The sequence below is a fragment of the Lycorma delicatula genome, chromosome 6 (assembly GCF_047948215.1).
Source record: "Lycorma delicatula isolate Av1 chromosome 6, ASM4794821v1, whole genome shotgun sequence".
NCBI classification, from domain to species: domain Eukaryota; kingdom Metazoa; phylum Arthropoda; class Insecta; order Hemiptera; family Fulgoridae; genus Lycorma; species Lycorma delicatula.
The window spans coordinates 93057481-93082421 of record NC_134460.1 but is presented as its reverse complement, the minus strand read 5'-3'; the positions used below and the strand labels follow the sequence as shown (position 1 = coordinate 93082421).

The following is a 24941-nucleotide window of genomic DNA, read 5'->3' as shown; positions in this document are numbered from 1 at the left end:
TTAAGTTTCAACAGAAAATTTTAAGTTATACAAATGTACATAAGAAAATTTATTAGCATATCTGAAAATTTTATTTAAAAAATGGTACTTGTGCACTAACCGGCACGCATATTATTTTATATAATTTTCTTATTATGTATTTTTTGTTTAATGTTAGTCTTAAAAGTAATTTATAAACTAAATTTCATACTGTATCACTTACATGGGGGCCAGAAAGGAGATATTCCTTTCCTTCAGTATTTCTCAAAACACTGCATTTTTTGGAAATTTTTTCCGAAACATGAATCCAACCAGGTAGGATTCCATTGCTGTCAAGCAGTACCTTGGTAATTCTTGTTCCTCCATGTAATTGATGCCCACATTCTTTCGATAAGCTGAGTATGTGATCCTGTCTCCAGGTTGGTGAAATTGTAATGATGGTTAAATTGTAGATGTGTATAACCAACTGTCTCCAATTCATCATGCTGATAACCATGGCAACAGTGATACAACAGTCAATCCTACGTCAACCTTTTCTTTAATAATTCCCAGCAGTGTTTTTACAGAACGATCAGGAAATTTGACAATGAACATTTGGTTTAATTCTTTGCAAATTCCCCCACAAATCCACTGTTGTACAAGAACCCTGTTTGCATTATTTTTGTGTTGTAAATAGACTTTCATCAATCTCAATGACTGCACCATTTTCATCTACTTTGCCCATTGGAAACTGATATACATACAATAAAAGCACAATTCTTTTTCCTTATCAGTTGACCACAGGATGTTGACTTATGTTCAATTGTCAATCGCAGAAGTCTACTGAAATCAGTTCCTCGCACCAACAATAAATGAATCATATAACGATAACTATTGGAAGTCTACTACCCTCCAGTCAATTTCCAATATGAAACCGCTTAGTTTCGATACAAGTTCTTTTGTTAGATTTCCACTTCATATCATTACTGAAGTGTAATCTCATGTCAGGATCCTGACTGCATTTTTAGGAACATAATGCTACTCCTCCATATTCCTGTAATAACTGTACCATTGCTTCTTCAATGTTTGGTAGCTGCCACAGATTCATTACTGTTACTTCTTGTTACAATGGAAGGAAACTGAATGATGAAAACACAACAGCTAAATAAACTAAATAAATGAACAAAATTACTGCAATAACAAGCAGATAATGAGAAATAAAATAACTTCAATAACAGCATGCACACCACAAATAATGCATAATAATAATATAAATAATTATAAATATATAACAGCTACATATGTAAAATAATAACTTTATATATGTATAATAGCTGTAAATGTAAAAAAATATGCGTGCCGATTAATGCAAAAGTACCAAAAAGATTACATATTAAGAAAATGTATTCACATTTTTAACTATAATAGTCATAATAAGATAACTTGACTTAGAAAAAGGAGTAAGCCTGGATTGCTGCCTATCACCAATATGACTAACCTTGTTTTGTCATATCTTGTTAAAGATATGGTAAAAATGCTGTACAAGATGAAGAATTAGTGCAAGAGGAAGAAGGATAAATTGTCTAAGGTTCATAGATGACATACACGGCTTTTTTTTTAGATGAAGCATAGGCTTCTCAACAAATGATTTCAAAATTAGAAGACACTATGGAATGCAAATGATTTCTAGGAAAATGAAAGTAATTAGGATAATAGAAAATAATCCAATGAACTGCACCACAAAAATGCAAAGTTGGACTAGTAAAATGGTAAAGAGTTTTCTTCAGGCTCTGTTGTCTGAAAAAGTGGAAACAAAATTAAAACAAGAATAGTAATTGCTAAGGAAACATTTACCAAAAAGAAACAGACATTGTGAAATAAAATTTATTTAGTTTTTAAAACATCCTAAGAAGTGTTAAGTTAGAGAACATTTTTTTTCATTAAAATATGAACACTAAAAAAAGAGAGAAAAAGATAGGCTGAAGGCAATTGAAGTATGCCCAAAGATGAGATTGGGTACCATACAAAGTGAAGTATGAAGTAATTCAAAGAGAAAACAAGAATAGAAGCTTAATTAGAAAAATTCAGAGTAGAAAAACTGGAACTTTTCGTAGGAGATGAAGGACTGATTGAAACAGTGCTGGAAGGATCAGTAGAAGATACAAAAAAGAGGCTATTAAACAGTAAAAATTATAAATGATCTACAAGGAAATGAAAGCTATCAAGATCTTAAAAGTTTACTTAGGAATACAGGAGAATGGACAAAGGCATGGTGCAAGGGACTTGCTGCAGGGCAGACAACCTTATGGTAGTAATGATGAATCAAAATAAAATTTATTAAACTTATTTCAAATATAATGCATGTAGTACAATGAATGTGCCACTCTGCAAGATATCAGTAGTAGATGTCATAGCATCATTAGTTGTGATATATCTGTACTCATATTTCCTTGCCTATTGTTTTTATCTTAATCAAAATACATTATTGGCTTAAAAGAACAGTTTTAGTATTAAGAATTAAATGATCATGTGCTATATCAGTCAAGACACTTTAAAAAGTTAAAAAAAATCATTGAATTGAATCTTTCTAAAGGAAGAAATTAAAATAGAGTAAAAATTAGGTAACAAATGATACAGAAAGGAAGGAAATGATAAATTACTCATGAAGTAGAAAATGTAATACAGTTGTATTTTGTTATTTCTTTCATTTTCATTATTATGAATTATTTCAATTTTGTGGAATGTTTTCTGAATAATTTATTTTTGGATTAATTTTTACGCAATTGCTTCAAAATCTTTTTCCTTCTTAAATATTAATGAATTAACTCATTCAATTCAGACCTTCAACTAGATTTATTAAAACTAGGTAGAAGTTATATACATATTCAAAATATATATTTTTATACAAAATCAAATAAAGTGAAAAACAAGAAAATACTGAAAAATTATTAATAAAAGAATTTATTTAAAAATCTAAAAGTAGATGGCCATTTCAGTTGTAAAATCATCATTAGCAGATACTGAGGAATTAATTGATATATAAAAATAATAATAATAATTTTTTTTAATCTTTATTTTATTTTACACTAGAACAGTGACAGGCTTTAATATAGTGTGGATTCAGAAAACTGTCAACTAGAATAAATATTCTACTGGAGTAATAATATTGTTTCAAGAATTCAGGGGATGGATAAGTGCATTGAAATAAAGAATAAAATTTATCAACATATATTCGGAAATGCTTAGTTTACCTTTGTGTTTTTAACACAAAAATTTATTTCTCAGGAATGGCTAACTATAGTCAGGTGAAATTTCATACACTGTTAGGATACCTAGAGGTTTATTTGTATAAAAATAATGAACCTGATCTCTCAGTCCATTTTGAAATGGCGGCCATGTAAATATTTTAATTAATATTTTTGCGACCACTGGTTTATTTAAATGTTATGTATTACAGAAAATGTAAAGTGTTTTATGACAAAGAAAATGACACTTATTTATTCAAATCCATTAATAAATAACAAAGATATGGCAAAAATTCTTTTGCCAAAAAAGGTGAGACACTCTAGATTAAAAAACCAGTTTTCATTTCCTCCCAAATAAAATTAAATAACTTGACATGATCTCAACTGGAATAATTTTATTAATGCTATCATGTAATAAATTATAATTTAAGAATATTGAAAATATTACAATAAAATAAAATATTATTGAAATCATGATATGAATGCATTGATCCGTGATGTACTAGTTAATTTTTTTGTTTTTTACCATTAATGTTATTCACCACAGCAGGTAATGTGAATAATATTCATATTAATTTATAAATGGCTGTTATTCCATCTATGACATTTTATTTATGTACAGTCTTGCACATTGTAACACCCTTGAAATAAGACAGCTGTATCAGGAACACTTTCCCAATTGAGTGTTAACTTTTCACAAAATGTTTTCAAATATTCATAGACAGCTCAGAGAAACAAGAAGCCTTGGAGTTCAATGTAAGTAATGCAACAGTTTGGAAGGTTTTGCATGAGCAGCAACTCCATGCCCGTCACTACCAGACTGTACAAGCTATTTTACCTTGAGATTATACTAACTGTATTCAGCTCTCTGAGCTGTCTATGAATGTTTGAAAACACTGTGTGAGACGGTAACATTCAATTGAATGTTACCCAATTGGGAAAGTGTTCCTGATACAGCTGTCTCGCCTCAAGGGTGTTGCAATATGCAAGACAGTACATTAAACACATAACAGCAATTTCTAAGTTAGTATAAATATGATTTACATTATCTACCATGGTGAATAACATCAATGGTAAAAAAAAAATTAACTAATTACTACTGCACAGATCATGCATTCAGATCATGATTTCAAGCCTGCCAGGCTGGTCTAGTGGTTAACTCGTCATCGCAAATCAGTTGTTTTCGAAGTCGAGAGTTCTAAGGCTCAAATCCTAACAAAGGCAGTTACTTTTATATGGATTTGAATACTAGATCATGGATACAGGTGTACTTTGATGGTTGGGTTTCAATTAACCACACTTCTAAGGAGTGGTCAATCTGAGACTGTAGACTACATTCATACATATCGTCATTCATCCTCTGAAGTGATACCTTACAGTGGTTCTGGAAGCTAAAAGAAAAAGAGAAGTCATGATTTCAATATTATTTTAATTTATTGTAATATCTTCAATATTGTTAAATTATTATAATTTATTATATGATAGCATTAATAAAATTATTCCAGTTGAGATCATGTCGAGTTATGAATGAACTCGAATAAATAAGGTGTCACATTCTTTGTCATAAAATACTATATTTTCTGTAGTAGCATAATATCTAAATAAACCAGTGGTTCCAAAATTATTAATTAAAATGTTTATATGGCTGCCTTTTTGAAATGGATTGAGAGATCAGGTTCAATATTTTTATACAAGTAAACCTCTAGGAATCATTGCAGTATATGAAATTTCAGCTTGATATGATTAATCAATCCTGAGAAATAGATCTTTGTTAAAAATACAAAATGGCAGATGGCTGGTAAACTAAGCGTTTCTGGACATGATCATTTTAAGTTTTTTTTTTTAATTTGAATGTGGGGGACCATCCCCTGAATTCATGAAACGGTTTTTATAAACACTTTGTATATACTAAAATTCACTATTACTTCATTAACAAACACATACTCCAGTCTGTATGTAATCATATAGTCCATATACGTAAAACAAATTTCTTTTATATTTTTGGCATATTTTATAAAAGACTGAAAGAAATCAATTTGATTTCACAAATGAGATGCTGGATTGACACATCTATCCATTAGGCAAGATAGAGTGGTTTTGCAACATGCAGTGACAAGTGTTACGAGAATTCGAATGAGGAACACACAAGAGACAGTTGTAGGTGAAGGAAACTAACTGTTCATGATGTTTATAAAAGAAAAGGAAATTAAAAAGTCTCTGCTAGCTGTTAACACAGGAAGACCAAACAGATAATGAAGTTCTGTTCAAGAAATTGAACAAGAGATCAAAAAATCTGAATTTAAACTGTAGCCAGGAGAAAAAATTATTCTGAACCTATTCTATTTTATCAGATGTGTAACATCATTTTCTGTTCCAAATGTGTTGAATTCAAGAAGGCTCCATACTAAAGCCTAATAAAAAACCAAACCTGCTCAAGGTTAACAAAAGGTTTTGCCAGCCATTTAATAAGACCAAGATTATATACTTCTTGGTCTACCAACAACTTGATCAACATGATTGGATAAATAAAGCTTGAGTCCAAAATGGCACCCAAATCCATTATAGTACATTCTTTCTGTGTGGTGACTAGGAACATTAAAAGGCTGGCTTCACAAGGGTGTCTTTCCCTACAGGGGGGTCAGGATGTATAATGTATTCACCCAAAGAGTATCCAAAAAACGAGATATTTGTCTTTATTGAAAACAAAACAAACTTAATTTTGAGAAAATTCTAAGGTATAACATTTTGTTGAGACTATTGGAGGTCAGCGTCTATATTTTTCTGTTGCAGGTGATGATCAGCAGCAGAAGATATAATTTGAAAGATCTTTAAATTGTTTGTGTACATGGCAAAATCAACAGCAGTGACATCAGCAACATCAATGTGAATAGAAGGAAGAGCAAGGAGCCAAGATTGGATCCTTGTGGAACTCCAGATGTTGCAAGAAACACTTGGTTAAATGTAGCAAAGATGTACAGTAAAGTAAACAACAAAATGTTTATCGCAAAGGTATGAAAAAATCAATTTTATGAGGCTGAAACCAAAATTCTGCAGCTTATGAACAAGAAGGTGATGGGGCATCTTATCAAATGCCTTCTGAAAGTCAAAACGAACAGGATTAAATATATGGAGACACTATTTTCTATAATCATTAAAAAGGAACTAAGAACGGATATGGAACAAACGACAGTTTTGGATAGATGGAATACCAGGCTTAGGAATGGGGTTACAGTAGCCTTATTCCAAAGATCAGAGAATATGCCGGTTCAAAGACACCAATTGCATAAAGATGTTAGAACAGGTGCTATAACAGTGATGCCTTTGATAACAAAACATTAGGACCAACAGCGGGCCTATGATTCAAGGATCTTATCTTGCCAAGAACCATCTACCTCAACATCCACATTAGAAACAATGACATCAGTGCAGTTTAACTTGCCCAGCAGTATGGTCTGGAAGTACAAATCCTCCTCAAAAACCTGGTACACTGACTGAAACTGAACACTGAATAACAAAGTTCAACTGGATCAGTGATACAATTGTCATCAATTAAAGGAGAAATAGTTCTCTGACTGTCAGTCCTGTGCTTGGAAAGATAATTCCAAAACCGGGAAGAGTTTACTGAGAGATCATGCTAACAACCCTGATCATGATCTCACACTAAATAGGCAATTCAGACAGTTTAAAATGACAGTGGGTGTTCAGCTTGATTTTAATGAATCCAATGAGATGCCAGGAAAACAAAGATGGAAATTTTGATGACTTACACCTAAAGAGGGGCAAGTTCTCCACAATGGCATTCATTATAATCTTGAAAAGCTGATACAGAATCATTTAGGCTATTCAAAAGGAGAACAGTAGACCAGTCAGCACTTTTGATATTACGATATAACAATGAAAGATCACCTTTACTGAAGTTAAAAGTAGGAACACATTTAAAATGAATGTACTTAAAATTCTAATAAAAAGTAATTGGAGGATAGAATTTGTCAGGCCTAACTACGCCATCAAAATGAGAAACACCAACAAGAATGTTGGATAATACTAGATCAAGTTGAGACTACGTAGCTGGACTATACAAATTGAGGTCAAAAATACATTTAGCTATCTTTTTGACAAAAATGTTTATACTGGGGATAAAGTACGAGAGCACCAGACAAAACCAGCGGCATTAAAATCTCCAAGGATCAACATATCAAAATGAAGAGGATCAATCAATTCCTTTAGAGAATTAGTATAACACTCCAAAATAGCAGGCTAAACAAAGGGAGAAAAGTAGTGGTTCCCAATCACCAACCTTCTTCTACTAGTCCTAGGAATCTCAATCCAAACAACCTCCAAGATTAACTCAAGTTACCCCTCCTAATGATGTTGCAGTGAACATATGACAACCAGGTTTCAGACAATGCGAACATATATTCATAGGTGACCAGGGAAGCATAAAGTTCATCCTTTTTAGTCCAATGACTACAAATGTTTTGATAGAAGATATTGAGAAGTCCATCAGAGCTCTGTTGAAGGGGAACCATCCTCCATTGGTAAACAAGAATTCACTTCAATCTTCTTTAGGGATCCATAGAAGAGGGCAACTAAAATAACACAAATTATGAAAAATGTTTCACGTTAAATTTAAAATTATAAACTTCAACATGAAACAAAGTGTAAGATGAGTATTTCATTTTTAATTTAGAACATTTCAAGAACTTTAAATCTGTGTCCCTAAGCAAATATTCATTGTTGGACTCTGTAATTGAGGTTTTAAAACAGCCACGAACAAAGCATGTTTTCTATGGCTGTTAGGAGCAACCAATTCAGGATTAGGTCAGTTACTTGGCTACTTAATTTAGTCAGCAGCAGGCTCCAAGTTCTTGCTGCGATTCCCCTTAACAATAGCCCATGTGTGACCATGTAACATAATTAACAATTTTTGAGTAATTTTGTTCAGAAATGGTATTAAAATTAATATTATTTTTAGAGATAACAATTTGGAATTATTAGAACCATCAATTCCATTATTAAAATTAATTTTGGACTGCTTAACAATTCTTGTGTTTTATCTTAGTGCCCTTGTTATTTGAATTAGGTTTCAAAAGGAAACTAGTAGAAAAATTAGGTTAGATAAAACAGAAGGAATTAAGGAAGCAGCTCGAAATTAAGAGCTAGGCGATGCTTTCTTTTGAAGGCAGATAAACTTAGATAAAAGGTTTTTAAGATCGGTATTCAGAACCTAACCTTGACCTTAACCTAACAAGACCCAAATTACTGATCTCACCATAAAGTCCACCAATTTCCACTAATATACTCCTTAATTCAGTATTCTCCTACTGCAACAAAGGAAGTTCTTCTATACGAATCTTAAAACTGCAGTGCTTTGAAATCATATTCTTAAATTCAGTGTTCTCAGACTGAAGACTGAAATTATTTTTATAAGTGAACTTACATCGTTTTGAAACGCAGATGTCATTTCTTGCATTGCAAACAGATGACTGAATGGTGGATAAGACAGAAGTTAACTCAGATTTTATTAAGTCAATTTGCTTATTCAAATTTTTAGATGTCAATGAGACATCTGACTTACCAGACTGAAAAATAGAATGTTCATCAGTTGAAATCAAAAATGTTAAAAAGATCTCATCCAAATGATTAATAGCTTCACTTGGCAATGTCGAAAAGTCATCAATGTAAAAAAATTTGGTGGTATGAAAGTTGTACTGACTGGTGTATTTTCATTATTTAGTGGCCTTTAACACATCTGTCACATTTGTAGGAATTCCATAAACAAATATCTTACTTATCCTTAGTCAAGTTGAGACAGGTTAAGAGATGATAATGAATGGCACAAATCGCACGGGTAATTATTTTTGTTTTTCCGTAAAATGGTTTATTACAACTGAGGCATGAATCAGAGCTGCCTGGCATATTGGGGCTTACAGAGAAAAAGATTTGAAAGAAAACAAGATATAAATTATAGAATTAAAAAAAAAACAGGGCAAAAGAGGTATTAACAATTAATGGAGTAAATAACACAGAGACCAACAATTATTGGAGCAATGTAATGTAATATAATGAAATTCTTGTATTTTTAACACACAGTTTTCAGATTATTATTTAGTTACGTGCGTTTTATGTTTGACATTTAAAAATTACAAAACTTTTATTTTTAAACAAATAAGTTTTGGTAAAAAAAGTCAAATGTCAAATAAATATTTTGAGATTTAAAAACGAGCTATGTTTTGTTTTATCTGTAAATATTAAGATATGTAAAATTTAATTTTGTCCTGCAACTTCTATAATCCTTCACTGATTAATTCTTGCACAGAAATAAACTCAGCATTAACACAGAAAAAAAACAATAAAAAATATAAAAACTGAGGAGTAAAATTCAACATAACTGATCCATTTTGTTTAATAATAAATTAAAAAAATAATGTAAAAGTAATAAAAAACATTTAAAAATAGCAATTAAAAATCACAAAAGAGTATTTTTTCAAAAATACAGAATAACAATAAAAATTATCAATCATTTCTGACCAAAAAGAAAGTGTACCAATTTAAGCAATCCAAGTCGCCTGAAATGATACTTGTTCCTTTCTTGGTCAACAGTTGTTTATAAATTCGATAACAGTGTTGGAAACAACTGTTGTGCAAGTATTATTTATTTGTTAATTAATGTTTGTAATTTCTTCATATTTTCATTTAGTTTATAAGTGAAACAGTTCTTCAGTATCAACAGATAATGATTGTTTAACAAACAAAGCTTAAGATTTCTTTTTTAACAATTTTTGAATTTTCTCTTTTTGCAACTAATTTCAATAACTGATTAGTGTAGCTCTTTCCTTTTATGAAATATGATAAATAAGATGACATTTTAAAATGAGAATTTATATACATTCCAATAATTTTATTATTGTAAATAAAGGATATAACCAAAGTATATAGAAATTGAATATAAATATTTGAATGCTAAATATCTTTAAAACTGTGTATTTTTATGATTTCATTAAACAAAATTCTTTCAGAAGAAGTGATAGTTTAAGATACTTTCTTTGTTTTTTGGGGGAAAGCATACTCATCTTCTCTTACATCTTGGTAATACATAGAAATGAATTACAGACTGTTTTAAAACTGAATTTAAGTTTAATTTGCAGACAAATGTGTTATGACAAAAATAGTGCAAAGTTGTAAAATGTTAAGTTTATAAACATAATCAAAATAAAAGCAGTTGGCACACAATGTTTAGTTTTAGTCTTTGAAACATATCATTAAATAAATAAACCCTCTCACATTTATTTATTTAAGAAATTTATTTCTTCTGAAAACCAAATTAATTATCTACTACTATTCAATTAATTTCAAAATATTGATAGTAATGAATTAATTTTTAAGTACTTCATTATAACACCATGTTGAAAAAGACTATATATTATTTAATAAATTATTTAACACAGGTTGTATAAAGAATTTCTGTTATTGTATTTTACAAAGAATTGGGTTGTACACATACTGAAGAGGAAGGAGTTCCTGACAGGTTCACAGGCAGCCATTCTTCCCAAATTACATAGAGAATGGGCTTACTATAGATCTAACACAGTATAACTTATGTTGACAATCAGAAAATTAAAAGGTTAAAAAAAGACAAGTATAAAAGAAAAAAGAATTAGATGGCATAAAAGAATAATCAATGAAGATTGTTCAAATTATTATTAGTGATAAAAATAATTTTAAAGTCTATATACAGAACACTGCAATGTATTTAATCATAAGACAATAGAGAGAGATGTATGACTTTTATCCTTTATCTTATTTTCATGAATTATTTAGTATTTGTAACCTAGTGATCTTCTAAACCTATAATATTTATGAATGTTTTATTACTAAATACAATGATCACTTACACCAGAAGTAAAATTTTTCTTTAAGCATGAATTTTGTTTATATAATATACAACTCATAGCTATTTATATTTAAGTCAACTGAGCCTCTCTTGGTGATGGCAGTAATCTTAATAAAAGATTACTATTTAACAGAAAGAATATCCCATGAGCATTTGGGTTAGATGTTAACAAAAACATAAAATATACTCATGAAAATGAGAGTAAATGGAAATAATACTGATTTTGGTTTTAAAATTAATTCAAAAATAAAATAAAATCTCTTTCAACATTTACAGAAAAATTATTTTCACTGATAGTTATACATGTATATTACCAATAATTTTTGTCATCCTACCTAACGTAAAACTGCAACTAAGCAAATTAAGTACCGTTTGGTGTGAAATTTTATCACAAATAAATGAACTCTACTGCCGTTGAGTTCAGTGGTTTATTAAATAAACCATTAATATCAGAAAAAATAGCAGAAAAAACATAACATTAAAAACAACAACAAAAAATAACATTAATAACAGAAAAAAATTTATTAGACAACAAAAAAGTCCCAGATAATGCATAAAAAATAATAAAAACTGCTCTCCATATAGCAACAAGGTAAAAAACAAAAAAAAAACTTAACTTCAGCTTTTTGTAAAGTGTCTAGGAAACTTTCCTAAGAAGCGCTCAAGATAAATCTAAACCTCTTTAAAGAGTGGGCGCTTTAAAATGATTCCTAAAGAGATTATAGGAATTTAGGGCATCTAATGAATTAAAAAAAGATAGAAAATAAAATATATAAAACATATCACTCATTATAAGTACAGAATACCAGAGAAATCCACAATGGCTCAATATTCTTGAAAACTAGCGATAAAATAATTTTTTTTTGAAACTCAACTTTAGAAAATGTTTAAAAAAAGGGGAGAATTACTTGGGGACTCTGAGTCTTTTTCAATTAAAGATTTTTATTTAAATGTTTTTATAAAAGTTTTGTTATAAGAATTAACATGAATGTTAATAATTAAACATTAATATAGGATTTATAACTGTGATAATTAAATGTTCATACTATCTCTCTTTGAGATACTTCTACCTTATCCTGTGTCATGCATCTACTTATGATGATTATTTTTTTAATATAAAAAAAGTACTCTTGTTTTTTAGTGTTTCATATATTTATATATATATTTTTTTTATTGATTTATTTTTCATATTAACAATGTAAAAAAGCTTTGTATTTTAAGCTTTGTTAATATCATTGTTACAAAATTGTTAATATTTCTTTAAGGGTTTGTTTGTATTTATATTTACTTTTGCTAATTCCCCTTTATTTGCTGATAAACAAACGGAACATAAATCTGGTTTAGTTTTTTTTTAATTTTCTTGAGCATTTTCTCTTTTTGATTTCATTATTAAAATGAAAGCAAAAAGAGAAAATATTCAAGCAATTAATGCTTGAATAATTTTGAGGAGAAAAATATATTGAGGATAAGAAACAAATAAAAAAAAAGTTTACGTAAAAAAATCATGAAGATTTCAGGAAAAAATTCAGCATATTTGTAAGGTTTTATAGTTGTTACATGAGGTGGCCAATAACTTTTGTCAGAAGAACCTGGAATACTCTACATTATTGCAAATTTTGTGCATGTTTATTAAGCAAGAGAAAACTTTATGTGTATGCAAGGAGTTCAAATACATTAGTCATTCCCATCCCACTTATTTGACTGACATAGAGCCATGCAATCTTTTTTGTTCTCCAAAAGAAAAATAAAGCCAAAGGAGGAGAGATTCAATATGTAGAGGAAATTCAAATGCTATTGCAGGATATGGTGAAGAGATTAATGGAAGATGCCATCCAGCAGTGCTTCCAAGGTCTAGGATCAATGCATTAATGAGTAGGTATATTTATAACCAATAATCATTAAACAATGACTTGAGGTAAACTAAAAAAAATATTTTTTTTTAATTATAAATTACAAAAAAAAAATACAGTATAGTGAATACAGTTTGAGCCAAATCAACAGGTTTTATTAGTGTAATAATTGCGTTATGATAAGTAAATGATTCTAATTTTGATACTATGATGCAAATGCAAGTGAAATTTTATTTAAAAAATGTAATATTACGTTTATATATGAATTAAAAAAAGATTGTTTTCTTAATAAAATAAAGAAACATGCATTATTAGGATTATTATTAATAGAATGAAAGCTTTTTAAATAAAGTATATGACACAAAATGAAGGTAATAAAAAATAAATGTAATGTAATTAAGGGTTATAGGCATAGGAGAAACTACCAAAAAATGTTCCAAAAATATTAAACTTTGTAATATGACACTACGCAGTATACTTTAAATGGGAATGGAGTACCATACACCATAATCTACATTCAATGTTGAAAAAATGGAATTATGTATCTTGTGTTGTATAAAATAAGAATTTAGGAGTTAAAAAAATACTTTGAAAGGATATTAAAACTACAGATAGGAAACTAATTATTTGATTACCCATAACTATTACAAATATATATATATTTTTTTTCAAAATATATAATATATATTAAAAATATTAAAAGTACTTTACTTAAAATTTTTCAAATAAAATTCTGATTTTAATAAGAAAAAAATTTCAACATTTCTATAACTAATTTAAGAAACAAATGAAATTATAATAAATCTCATTATTTACTTTATAGATTAAATTTGTCAGTTACCAAAATTAACGCATTTTAACACATTTTTAATTTACTCTCTTTTTCTGTTTAGCCTTCGGAACCACCATACGGTATTACTTCAGAAGATGATATGTATGAATGTAAATGAAGTCTTGTAGTCTCAGGTCGACCATTCCTGAGTTGTGTGGTTAATTGAAACCCAACCACCAAAGAACACCGGGTATCCATGATGTAGTATTCAAATCCGTAAAAAAATAAAACTGCCTTTACTAAGATCTGAACCTTAGAACCCTAGACTCTGAAATCAGTTGATTTGTGACGACGAGTTTAACCACTAGACCAACCTGGTGAGTTTTTTATTTTAAACAAACTAATTAAATATAAGTCCAGGAATAATTGAAAAAAAGGAAGCCACAATATGGCCTGTATAACGAGCTGCTGGTCTAAAGACTAAATGATGTCATCATCTGTAAAGAACCAATTTACAGATGACTGGCATCAATTTCATCTGTAGCTCTCTGTAACTATCTTAGCTCAGAACCATATAATTAAAGTAAGTGTTTGAGGAAATAAAGATATTTATTACTTCTACCTTTATTAGTAAGTAATAGTAAAGGTAAGTTTACTACTAGTAGTTGTTCTGAGCTTTCTAATATTTTTTTGATTATAAAACAAGAATAAATAAAACAAATTTAATTAAAATAAAAATTACTGGTAATAGTTGTATAAAATACCAAAACATCGATAATCACTGCTAAAGAAAAAAATATGGTTTTATGGAAAAAAATTATAGTTTTTATAAAAGGAGAGGTTGTGGCATGGTTATGTATTAGGATCCTAGTATTACTTGAACTTAATCTCACATTGTTAGCATGGTCCAGCAAGGGGTCTACATAAAACCACAAAGGAGGAAAACAGAGCAACAACTACACAGTAGTGTAAAAGGGACAATCTATCCACAGAGAAACTATAAAATTTGACAAATTCCATCTTAAAAACTTTAATGTTCTCCCCTAGCCATTACATTCATTTCCCCACAATCCTTGAAAAGTAAGGGTATCTTTACTCAGGATGGAAGAACCACATTAGTAGTTAATAATTTTGTGTTCACCAGTTTAATTATCTGCTTAACACTGCATCAATTGCTTCTTCCTCCAGACATTCAAGAAACAGTAGACAGCAGGCATAGGCTTCCTTAAAAGAAAGCTTTACCAGATTCCAGAATTGTGCAGTATGTTGAAGTATTTAACTGAACTATCAACCATTGAAAGTTAAGGTCCTAGAAATGAAAGCACTCTGCTTTCATTTGGAAGGAGGAATGTCTCTGGGAGTAGTATCCTGAAAACTGAAAGGTGTGAAGCAAGGACTATTGATATATGAAACTACACATAAATATTTAAACCCAATTTTAATTTATCTGCAAAGCACAGAGAATTAAACTTATTACCGTACATTTGTTAGTAATTGTCAAGTATTGGCAAAGTAAACACCGCATTCCATAAAGCTTATAAAAATTAATTGCAATACATAAAATCTGATAGGAAAATTTACTTACCTTGAGGAGGATGAGGTTGTTGCTGTTGCGGTTGCTGCTGTTGCTGTTGAGTCTGATCTGCATAAGGAGATGGCACAGGAGGGGTAATACTTGGATGTTGATCAGGTGGTTGTTGTACAGAAGCCGTATCTGTATCTGCATTTGGATGCTGGACAAGTGAATCAGCAGGGCTGCCGGGTCCTGGTCCTGGCCCTGGCCCAGGTCCAGGTCCAGGTCCTGGAGCAGGATTTGATCCTGCTGTTGATTGAGTAACATAACCATTTTCTGTTGGTTGATGGGGTGGCCCAGGTCCCCATTGGCCTCCGACCAATCCCACTTGTCCATTACCCCCCTGACCATGTACTTGCATGGTGCCACGTTCCATGCCATCTTTGTATAGCATGTAAGGTGTCCCTGTATCTGAAACAATATAGATTTCCATTTAAAAACTGAAATTAAAACAACATATTTAATTAATCAAGAAAATTAATGAAAATATATATACATACATTTCAATCTTACATATATATATAAACGAGGTGTAGTTATTAAATAACAAGATTAATGCTGGAAAATATTTTTTTTTTAATTTATACATATTTAATTATTATCCTTCCAATATACACCCCTACAACACTCCATGCGAATTATCCATTGTTCGAAACAATGCTGGAAGTCTTCTTCTGTGAGCATTTTCATGATGCATGCTGCTTTTTCTTTCACAGCTTCAAGGGTCTGAAATCATGTTCATTTTAACACAGATTTGACCTTGGGGAATAGATGAAAGTCACATGGTGCCAGGTCAGGCGAATACGGCAAATAGTCAGGTGAACAAGGCAGCTGGTACGTTGTCCTGATGAAGAACCCATGACTTGTTCTTCCACAATTTGGGTCGTTTTTTTTCTTTATTTTTTCATGGAGTTGAGCAAGGACTTTGAATACAAACAAGAATAGTTAACAGATGATCAGATTACCAATTTTTCAATACTTTTATCCGTTTTTGATGTGAAAGGGGAACCTGGGCAAACATCATCTTCAATGTCTTCTTAGCCATCTTGGAAACGCTTAATCACTCAAAAACCCAGGCACGTGATAAACATTCATTGCCATACACTTTTTTAATAAAAGATAAGTTTCAGTAGTGGCTTTTCCAAGTTTTATATGAAATTTCACAATAATTCTTTGTTCTAATAAAACACTTATCATTGTTTCAGCAAATTAAAAAACAAGAAAAAACGAAGGCCACGGCCAGACTAAAATGTCTACAGAAACTGGAGTGGCAACAATCAAAAGAGAAGGCGTCACGCTACACAGCTGTCGGTCGTATGAATTTGGTGCATGCACAGTTCTACTATAGCAACATTAGTCTTGTTATTTAATAGCCACACCTCGTATATATTACATCTTATGAGTATATTTTAAATTAGTTAAATCTTTAATGTAACAATAACAAAAGCCACAATATTCTTCAACATGTATCACTTAAGCGAGCTAAAACCTTCGGACAGAAGTAAAATCTTATCTTCCTCAATGCAGAAGTAAAATCTATCTAGGATACAGTACAAAGTACGGGAGTTACATGTAATTTTCTTATAGTTTGTTTACATAAATTTTGTCAATTACTCATATTTTATTGCATTTTGCATAAAATTCTCAATGAACAGTGATATATAAATATGGTACATATTTTATACACAATGTTGCTGAATGATCAAGGCTGTTATTTCAATGTTTTCCTCCCAAAACAATTACTGATAATGTATTTGTCTAGCCTGTATAGAATGAATTTTTTTTACTTGTATCTGGTCGATTAGCTTCATCTTACACTCCTTTCTTGCTTTAACATTTGAGGAGTTTGTTCAGCTCTTCATCTATAGTACTTCACAATTTGCCAGGATCAGTGAATTAATGAAATCATATGTTATTTAGTGCTGTATTATACAAATTGCACAATAAAAACAATGAAATCATACAACATTCATAATTATGAATGTTGTACATAAAAAACAAAAAAAATTATACTTTTCTTTGTCTTTAACGACAGATTACTGTATAAAAAATACTGTAATGCTTAGATAACTATGAAGGAAGATGAAAAAATCAAGAAAATAAACATGACAAACAAAAATTAGTCATGACTATAGAAATCATTATCCTATCCTGAGTGGTTAATCCTATACTATTGTTTAATAAGTGATCAATACATACATTTCAATGAAAGAATGCATTCTTTATAATAAAATAACATACAGTAAAGTACCAGTAGTTAAAAAGTTTCTGGAGTCAGGCTACACCTTATAACAAAAGTAGAAGCCTAAGGTACGGCAATTTGGAGGCCCAAATCTCTCTTTAAAGCACAAAATTATTATCACTAATGTACAACTGATAGAGATATTGTATGGTGGGCAGGATGAGATTTTGTATTTTATTTACAAATAGTCCTGACTGTATGGTTTCAAACTTGGTTACCATAAAAGACTTACTACTTGAGGAAACATTTGTCAATATTTCAAATAAAAAATTACAATTAAAAAAAGATAACTTTTTAATACCATTAAGCAACATCAGGAAAAAAATATCCTAGAAAAACCACTAATTCATTAGGAACCACTAGTCACTTGAAATAGGTGAAAAAAATTAAACAGATTTTTTTTTTTTGCTGAGAACTGGTTTATTGTTGCCAAATAAACAAAGCTGTTCAGTTCAATAAAATTTCATTATCTATTAAAATTCAACTACTCTAATTTAAATTTGGAATTTTTTAATAATAAGATCTTTAGAATAAGCTGTGTTTACAAGCCATTTGAATAACCTTCATTACAATGTATCTCTTGCATGTAGCTGTTTAATATCATTCAGTTAAAACTTTTACACATGTTGACACAAAGTTAATTGTTGTGAATCAAAGAAAGGACTTATTTCTTATCTGGCATATAAACTCTCGTCATTAGCTCTAACAATGTCAGCGCATCATGCTATCTAACTGCACCCTCTGTTTCTTAAGACATCTAATTATCTATAGGAACATGTTTAATATAAATTTGGGCATTAGAATTTTATCTTACTTTATACTTCAATGAATAAATACTTATCCTGTGATTGTTTATATAACCATTATGCTATACGGGATGTGGATTAATGCCTTCCACATGACTGATTAGTTTTCATTTTATTTGCACATAGATCAACATTATAATTAGTTGTGGAATAATATACCACTAATGAAAACAATTTTGAAACTGAAAATATTATTTCAGGATCTTATGGAAGGTATATTAGCACCGCTATTATAAAAAGATTGTAAATAAGTGCTAAGTTTTAATTTCCGTGAACTGCCTAAAACCCATAAAGAAATCAGTCTTAAATTACCCACAGCTTAGATTAGATGTTAAAATATAAAAAAATTAATACCACTTATAGTAAACATGAAGTAAAATAGTGTTCTTATAGCAAATTACATCATTAAAGTGAAAAGTGGAGAAAGGGAAATGCACATGGAGGCACTGATGAACTTTATTGGTATGTAAAAAGATATTATTTGGATAAGAAAAAAATACCATTTACTGCTGCTTATTAAGCTCTTTTAATCCTAATTCTACTGATATAATAAGAAACATTTTAAATTTCTCAAATTTAGGACTGAAGATAGAAAAAATTATCAGAAATATGATTTCTTTTAGCATACTGCTTTTATATTTTGTAAATTTGAAATAACTCCAGTGTACAGACTGACAGAATTATATAAACATATTTTTTCAAAAATCACTTTAAAAAAATACATCAAAATATATTTCTTTCAAACACAGCAAAATATAGTTTAAAAATTGCTTCAATCATACTGAACAGTGTAGCAACACAATTTTTGTTGAACAGATAGATGAATATACACATGAGTCATCATAAAAGTCTCAGTGAACCTTGTAAGTGGAAGTAAGCTTAATGCACAGTAAAACAGATAAAACTATTGGTTAATTAAAATCTTTCTTAGAATATTTAAAATAGTCAATACACAACTAAGAGCAGAGATTATTTTTTAATTATTTTTAATTCTAATTCTGACCAATTTCAGTTCTATCTATTTTCAGGTCATAAAACCCAAGAAAGTTCTACTACCTGAATTACAAAAATTGAATACATAAGCATTCAAATCAACTGAAATGAAGTATGATCTTCAATTAGAAAACTACTTCAATAAGAACTGATCAACTATTATGAAAGACGGATTACTTCTTGATAATCTAAACCAAAAATTACTAACATTTCACGTATAATATTCTATGTCTATGCATTTCTGTATCTGTGTATGTAAAATGTATTTAAATTATATGAAATTATATTTGTTTGGTTTTATACTCCAGAAATGGTTTAATAATCATGACATCTGGTGTTGTAACTTATGTTAGAGAATTAATTAAAAAAAAGTCAGATACAATTAACTTATGAAAAAATAAATTATAAGGTTATGGTTAATTTTCTCTTAAAAAATTCTAAAAATGGAATCCCCCAACTGCTGAAAATGTAACATATGATTTATACATTTTTCTAACTTGTAACTTCAACTTTAAATTTTTTAAGATTTTTTTGTAAATGAGACTTTGTCAGGATGGGATTAGTTTCCAATCTTTATCACAAAACACATATCTAATCACATTTATCACATCTTTATCACAAAATCAAATCTAATAAATTCTTTAAAAATTAATTTTTGTTCAAATAGCCCAAAATATTGCAACTTGAAGTTTTTTTTTTGCTTGTAGAATCAATATGATTCTAACTAAATGAAAATGTCAAACAGACAAGAACTGCACCACCATCCCTAACTTTAGGAATCTGCAGAAACCAATTCAAATACATTTTACCTAACTTAACACCTTTCACTTTCCAGAATGCTGTTCCTGAGATATCCCAGGTGTTATAGAACCATTAGGTTGCAACAAATGCAACCTGATCAAGTTTTACTGTTTTCCTTATGATAAGTAAATAAATAAATAAGATCACTAAATTTTAACAGTAATTACATACTTCTTTAAATAAAAATAATCATGCAATAATTGAAAATAAAGAATATTAATGTTTTAATAATCATATTTTAAGTTTATTTTTTTGTGGAGGAGTTAAAATCTTAAACACTATGAAAAATTCCAGCAAAGTATTAAAACATAGTTGCCAACTTTTTGAAATATAATATAATGATCATACAGAAAATACAGGAAAGGATATGTGGCTATAATAAATTTAACAAATAATTTCAAAAAATATTTATTTGGTACTAACAAAACTTTCTTGTTTTTTCTACATAATCATGATTAAAATTTTTTAACTTAAAGTTTGTTGTCATTAGGACTTGTAAATTATAATTGGTATTACTCAGAAGTATAATTTTTTATTATAACTTCCTTATACTATTAATTGAAACATTCATAGACAAGCTTACATAAAGGATACAACATTCTAAATGCTTCACTTAGTATTTTTTTTTTTTAGCATTATAAAACAAACTCAGTTACAAACAGGTGCGTTGTTCTTAATATGACTTTACAGAAAAGGAAAAATAAAAAAGATAATTATATCTGATTCTTTCTTATTGAATTACTGAGTGATACTACAAATCCTTTATATTATAAATTTGAGAGGTATCTGAACAACGTAGCAAAATGGGACAATTGTACAATGTACAATAACTGACACCAGTACAAGGTATACTGTCTGAATCTAGCTCAACTAGTAATATAACAACACATATTTTTAGAATAGCAAAACACTCTCATATGGTACATATGTAAAGTAATAAGTACGTTCATTCATATTCATTAGTAATAAGCAAGAATATTATTGGCTCAAAAAATCATTCAGTGAGTGGATTTAAACTAACATTAATTATGGATAAAAACCATTGCATTGTGCTTCTCAAATAAATGTAACGCAGCTAATCAAATTAATAGCACTTTCATTAATCAAAATAGTAATTTTTAACATATAACATAAAATTTTTTATTTTTTTTGGATGATAAATTTTAAGAACAAATCCAAGGCATCATTGTTACACAATTACCATGCATACATATACTTGTACTTTAAAAAATTTTAAACATGACACATTGGGACTACTTAAAAAAGCAAGAGTAAGTTTTCAGGATTAAAAGCTGGGTCATAATATTTTCATTTGGTGCCAGAAAATATGATTTGCTTAAGACTGCCAGTTTTTGGTAAATTAAAAACTCTAGCATTTCTGTTGGCTTATATTTACGTGTAATGTCTGCTAAAAAAAATTCACTTTTATCAAACCACATCATCACAACTATTAAGCTTTTCATGAACAGAATCAATATTATTCTTGAGTTTTTAAATAACTACCAACTGGAAAAACATGAATTTTTCATACTTCACTTAACATGTACTTATTTGCTCATACTCAAATATTTAGCAATTAATTTTAAAATTGTTATCTATTGTATAATGAATTATTCATTATACAAATAATTTGTACAGTAGTAAATAATTTTATTTTATAAAATCATTATTTTTATTTATTAATAGAGACCATAACTACATCATTTTTATTAATTTAATTTGTATTTTGCAGAATACACAGTTCTGAAGATTTTCCTTCATCCTTTAAGGCAAATATTACTTTCTATTTGTTACCTGTGTAATAACAAATTCAAATCTGCTATTGTGATTTTTAAAAAGTTACCATCTGAATAAAGTATTTATTTATTCATTTTTGTTTGTTCCAATTCCTTAAACACATTTTCTGTTATAACAACCTCAAACTCCATACATATTTAACTTTGTATTATATACTGTAGAAATATAAAAAATGAATATTTTCTAATGCAATATGCGGCCTGCAGCAGTGAAGATCTAACTCTGTAGATAAACTCTTACTGGTTGCGATAAAAAATTGTGAAAATCATTTTGATATAACTGGTTACTATGAGGGTGGTCCAGAAAGTAACTTAGGTTTGTGTCTAGCGTGGAGGTGGGTGGGGATAGATCCACCATCTTGGCGTCAAAATATTTCTACACTCAGTACGCATCAAGCTGTCATAGTGTGTGAACTGAGATTTTTTTTGTTTGTTGTGAATTATTGAAATGTGTGCTTCAATAGAAAATCCCATGAGTTGTGAGGTGGATTCAGTGATTAGGTTTTTACTGGCATAAAACCTCAACCAACTGAAATTCATAGGAAACTTTATGAGTGAAAGTGGAATGAGGCAGTGGTGCATTTAGTTTAAAAATGCCCACACCAATGTTCATGATGAGGATCGTACTGGTCAGCCTAACCTTGTGACTGATAAACTGAAGATGAAAATCAATGATAAAATTCATGAAAATCGCCGAATTATAGTTACAAAACTCTTGCTTCATTTTCCCAAATTTCACAAAGTTTACTACATGAAATTGTATCAAGGAAGCTTGGTTATCACAAGTTTTGTGCAAGATGGGTGCCAAAAATCTAAGACGGCAGATTTCTATAGAGAAGGAATTGATGAAAGGCTTGTGCATCATTATGATAAATGCTTCAATTTAAATGGCGACTATGTAGAAAAATAGTTTAAGTATGTCCCTTTAAAATGTATATAATAAAATTTATTTTTTTTATTTCACAACATAAGTTACTTTCTGGACAGCCCTCGTATACACAAATTAAATTTTTTTAAGGTCAATTACAATTGATTATATGAGTAATTTTACTGCTACAATTAGTTATTAATAAATATTGAACTCCAAGAAAAATAAATTCAAAATGATATAAATTACATAAATGAAATTACTCACTATTGTTCTGGGGATATTAATAATATATTTAGGTACAAAACAAAATAGAAATCTGAATGATAGCTAATATAGTGATGTAACTGAAACATTTTATCATCTTAATAAGACATAAATTTATATTAAAAAAATACAAATCGCAAATAAATGCATCTATCAATACCTATTAAAATAAAATATAAAAACTAACCTTGAGCGATGCAATACATTGCAAGTTGCCTGGGGACTTTGAATCCTCCTGCTGCAGCCAAACAGGCGGCAACAGAAGCTGGGAAGTTGAAGGCCATTGCAGTCACACTGTTTCAACTGATAGTGCATCGGTCACAGCCTGAAAAAAAATCAGAAGTAATATTATTCACAAAAGACTACAAAAGTTTTAAGATTTACAACATGATTTAGGGTGGAAGTAATTTAAGCTTGATCCATCATCACAGATCTGCTTTTATTACAACTTTTTTGTTTCTGCAAGACCCTATTTCAAATTCACATGGCAACTTAACTAGGTAGATTTGAATGTATGTGTTCATTCATCTCGGGAATGATTTACATGTGCTTTCAAACAACAATTGCCAAAACTGAAACAGGCTATCATAATAAAGACTGAATTAAACAAATAATTCTGTAGTTTATTAAATTTTATGCATTCTATCTCATATCAACAAATTGCTGCACCTGAAATCTAACAGCAGCAGTGAACAGATGACATTGAAATAAATTCATTTTTATTGAAAATATAAAAATTCATTATCTATTGTTTAATTACAGTTCGCTTCTCCAGGGAATTCAAATTTATAATTAAATATCAATATTGGATGAATCAGGCATACCAATATGAATATAAAATAAGAATGATATTGCAGTCAAATAATGAGTTGTGTTTATCATGCTTTGCTGGAAACCAATAATGTTTAAAGTAAATAATTCCAGAAACATACAGCAAATGTATAATACATTTTGATATACTGAAAGCACTGAACACATGTATCTATTTGTGAAGACATAATAGGGATCTAACTCTAATCCATTTTATGATAAGGTCTCATCCTAACGTGTCTTAATTTCACATCCATTTGTTCTCAAGACAGAGATATACCTATACATCTGACCAAATGTAAATTCTTCATCAATGATGATAAGAAACACATTGCAAAGCGGGCTGGAAATTCATTCAGTAAGTTATAAATTTTAACAGCTCAGAGCCAGATTTGAACTGGCAACATCCAGACTGGAAAGACACACTCTCACACAGGAGGTATCCAGAATCACACTCACTCACAGAATGAATGCAATTATATATATCATTGCAATGAAGTTCTATGAACGTAATATTTTGCTTTGTTTCTGCTATGTATCATTGCTTCTACTTTCATGATTCAAATATAAATAATGTACTGTTATTTTGTAAAAATGACAAAATTTGGGTAATGTAAGATTCATAAAATATATCTCTTAATACCTGAAAAAATAATGTTTAACTTTATGAATGAGAATCAAGAAGGACTTTCTTTTTAAATTATTACATTTGTCTTTTTGCAATTTATTCAGTTAAAGTAATAACAATTTTTAATATATTGTTAGGGACTTATTAATAAAAAAAATTTCTACAATGGCTTAGCTTATATTTAGATTGTAGAGTACGAGACACAGTTTTATCACATAATCTCCTTAGCCACTAACTTTTTTTTTTTTATAAACCTTTAATAAAAAAACAAATTCTGAGACATTTCCCTAGTTAGAATTAGGATCACTGCTTCACTAAGGCCCAAAACAGATGTAATTACCTAACAGCTAGTAGAAGGTGGCAGCATGGTTGCACATACAGAGGCTAGTTCTGATATACTATTCACAGAAGGAATGAGAAATAATGAAAGAGGGTTTG

At 29.5% G+C, this 24941-nt stretch overlaps 1 protein-coding gene across 3 annotated transcripts in view; it reads right to left on the bottom strand.

The window, feature by feature from the left end:
* The window catches only part of jim (zinc finger protein jim), a 103284-nt gene that overhangs the window by 53660 nt on the left and 24683 nt on the right, over positions 1-24941 (bottom strand). For all 3 annotated transcript variants that reach the window (XM_075368103.1, XM_075368104.1, XM_075368105.1), the window contains exons 2-3: positions 23253-23390; positions 15305-15703 (exon numbers count right to left, since the gene is read on the bottom strand). In XM_075368103.1, coding sequence (XP_075224218.1) covers positions 15305-15703; positions 23253-23349 — 496 coding nt within the window. In that variant the 5' untranslated portion in view covers positions 23350-23390. The remainder of the gene's footprint in view (positions 1-15304; positions 15704-23252; positions 23391-24941) is intronic.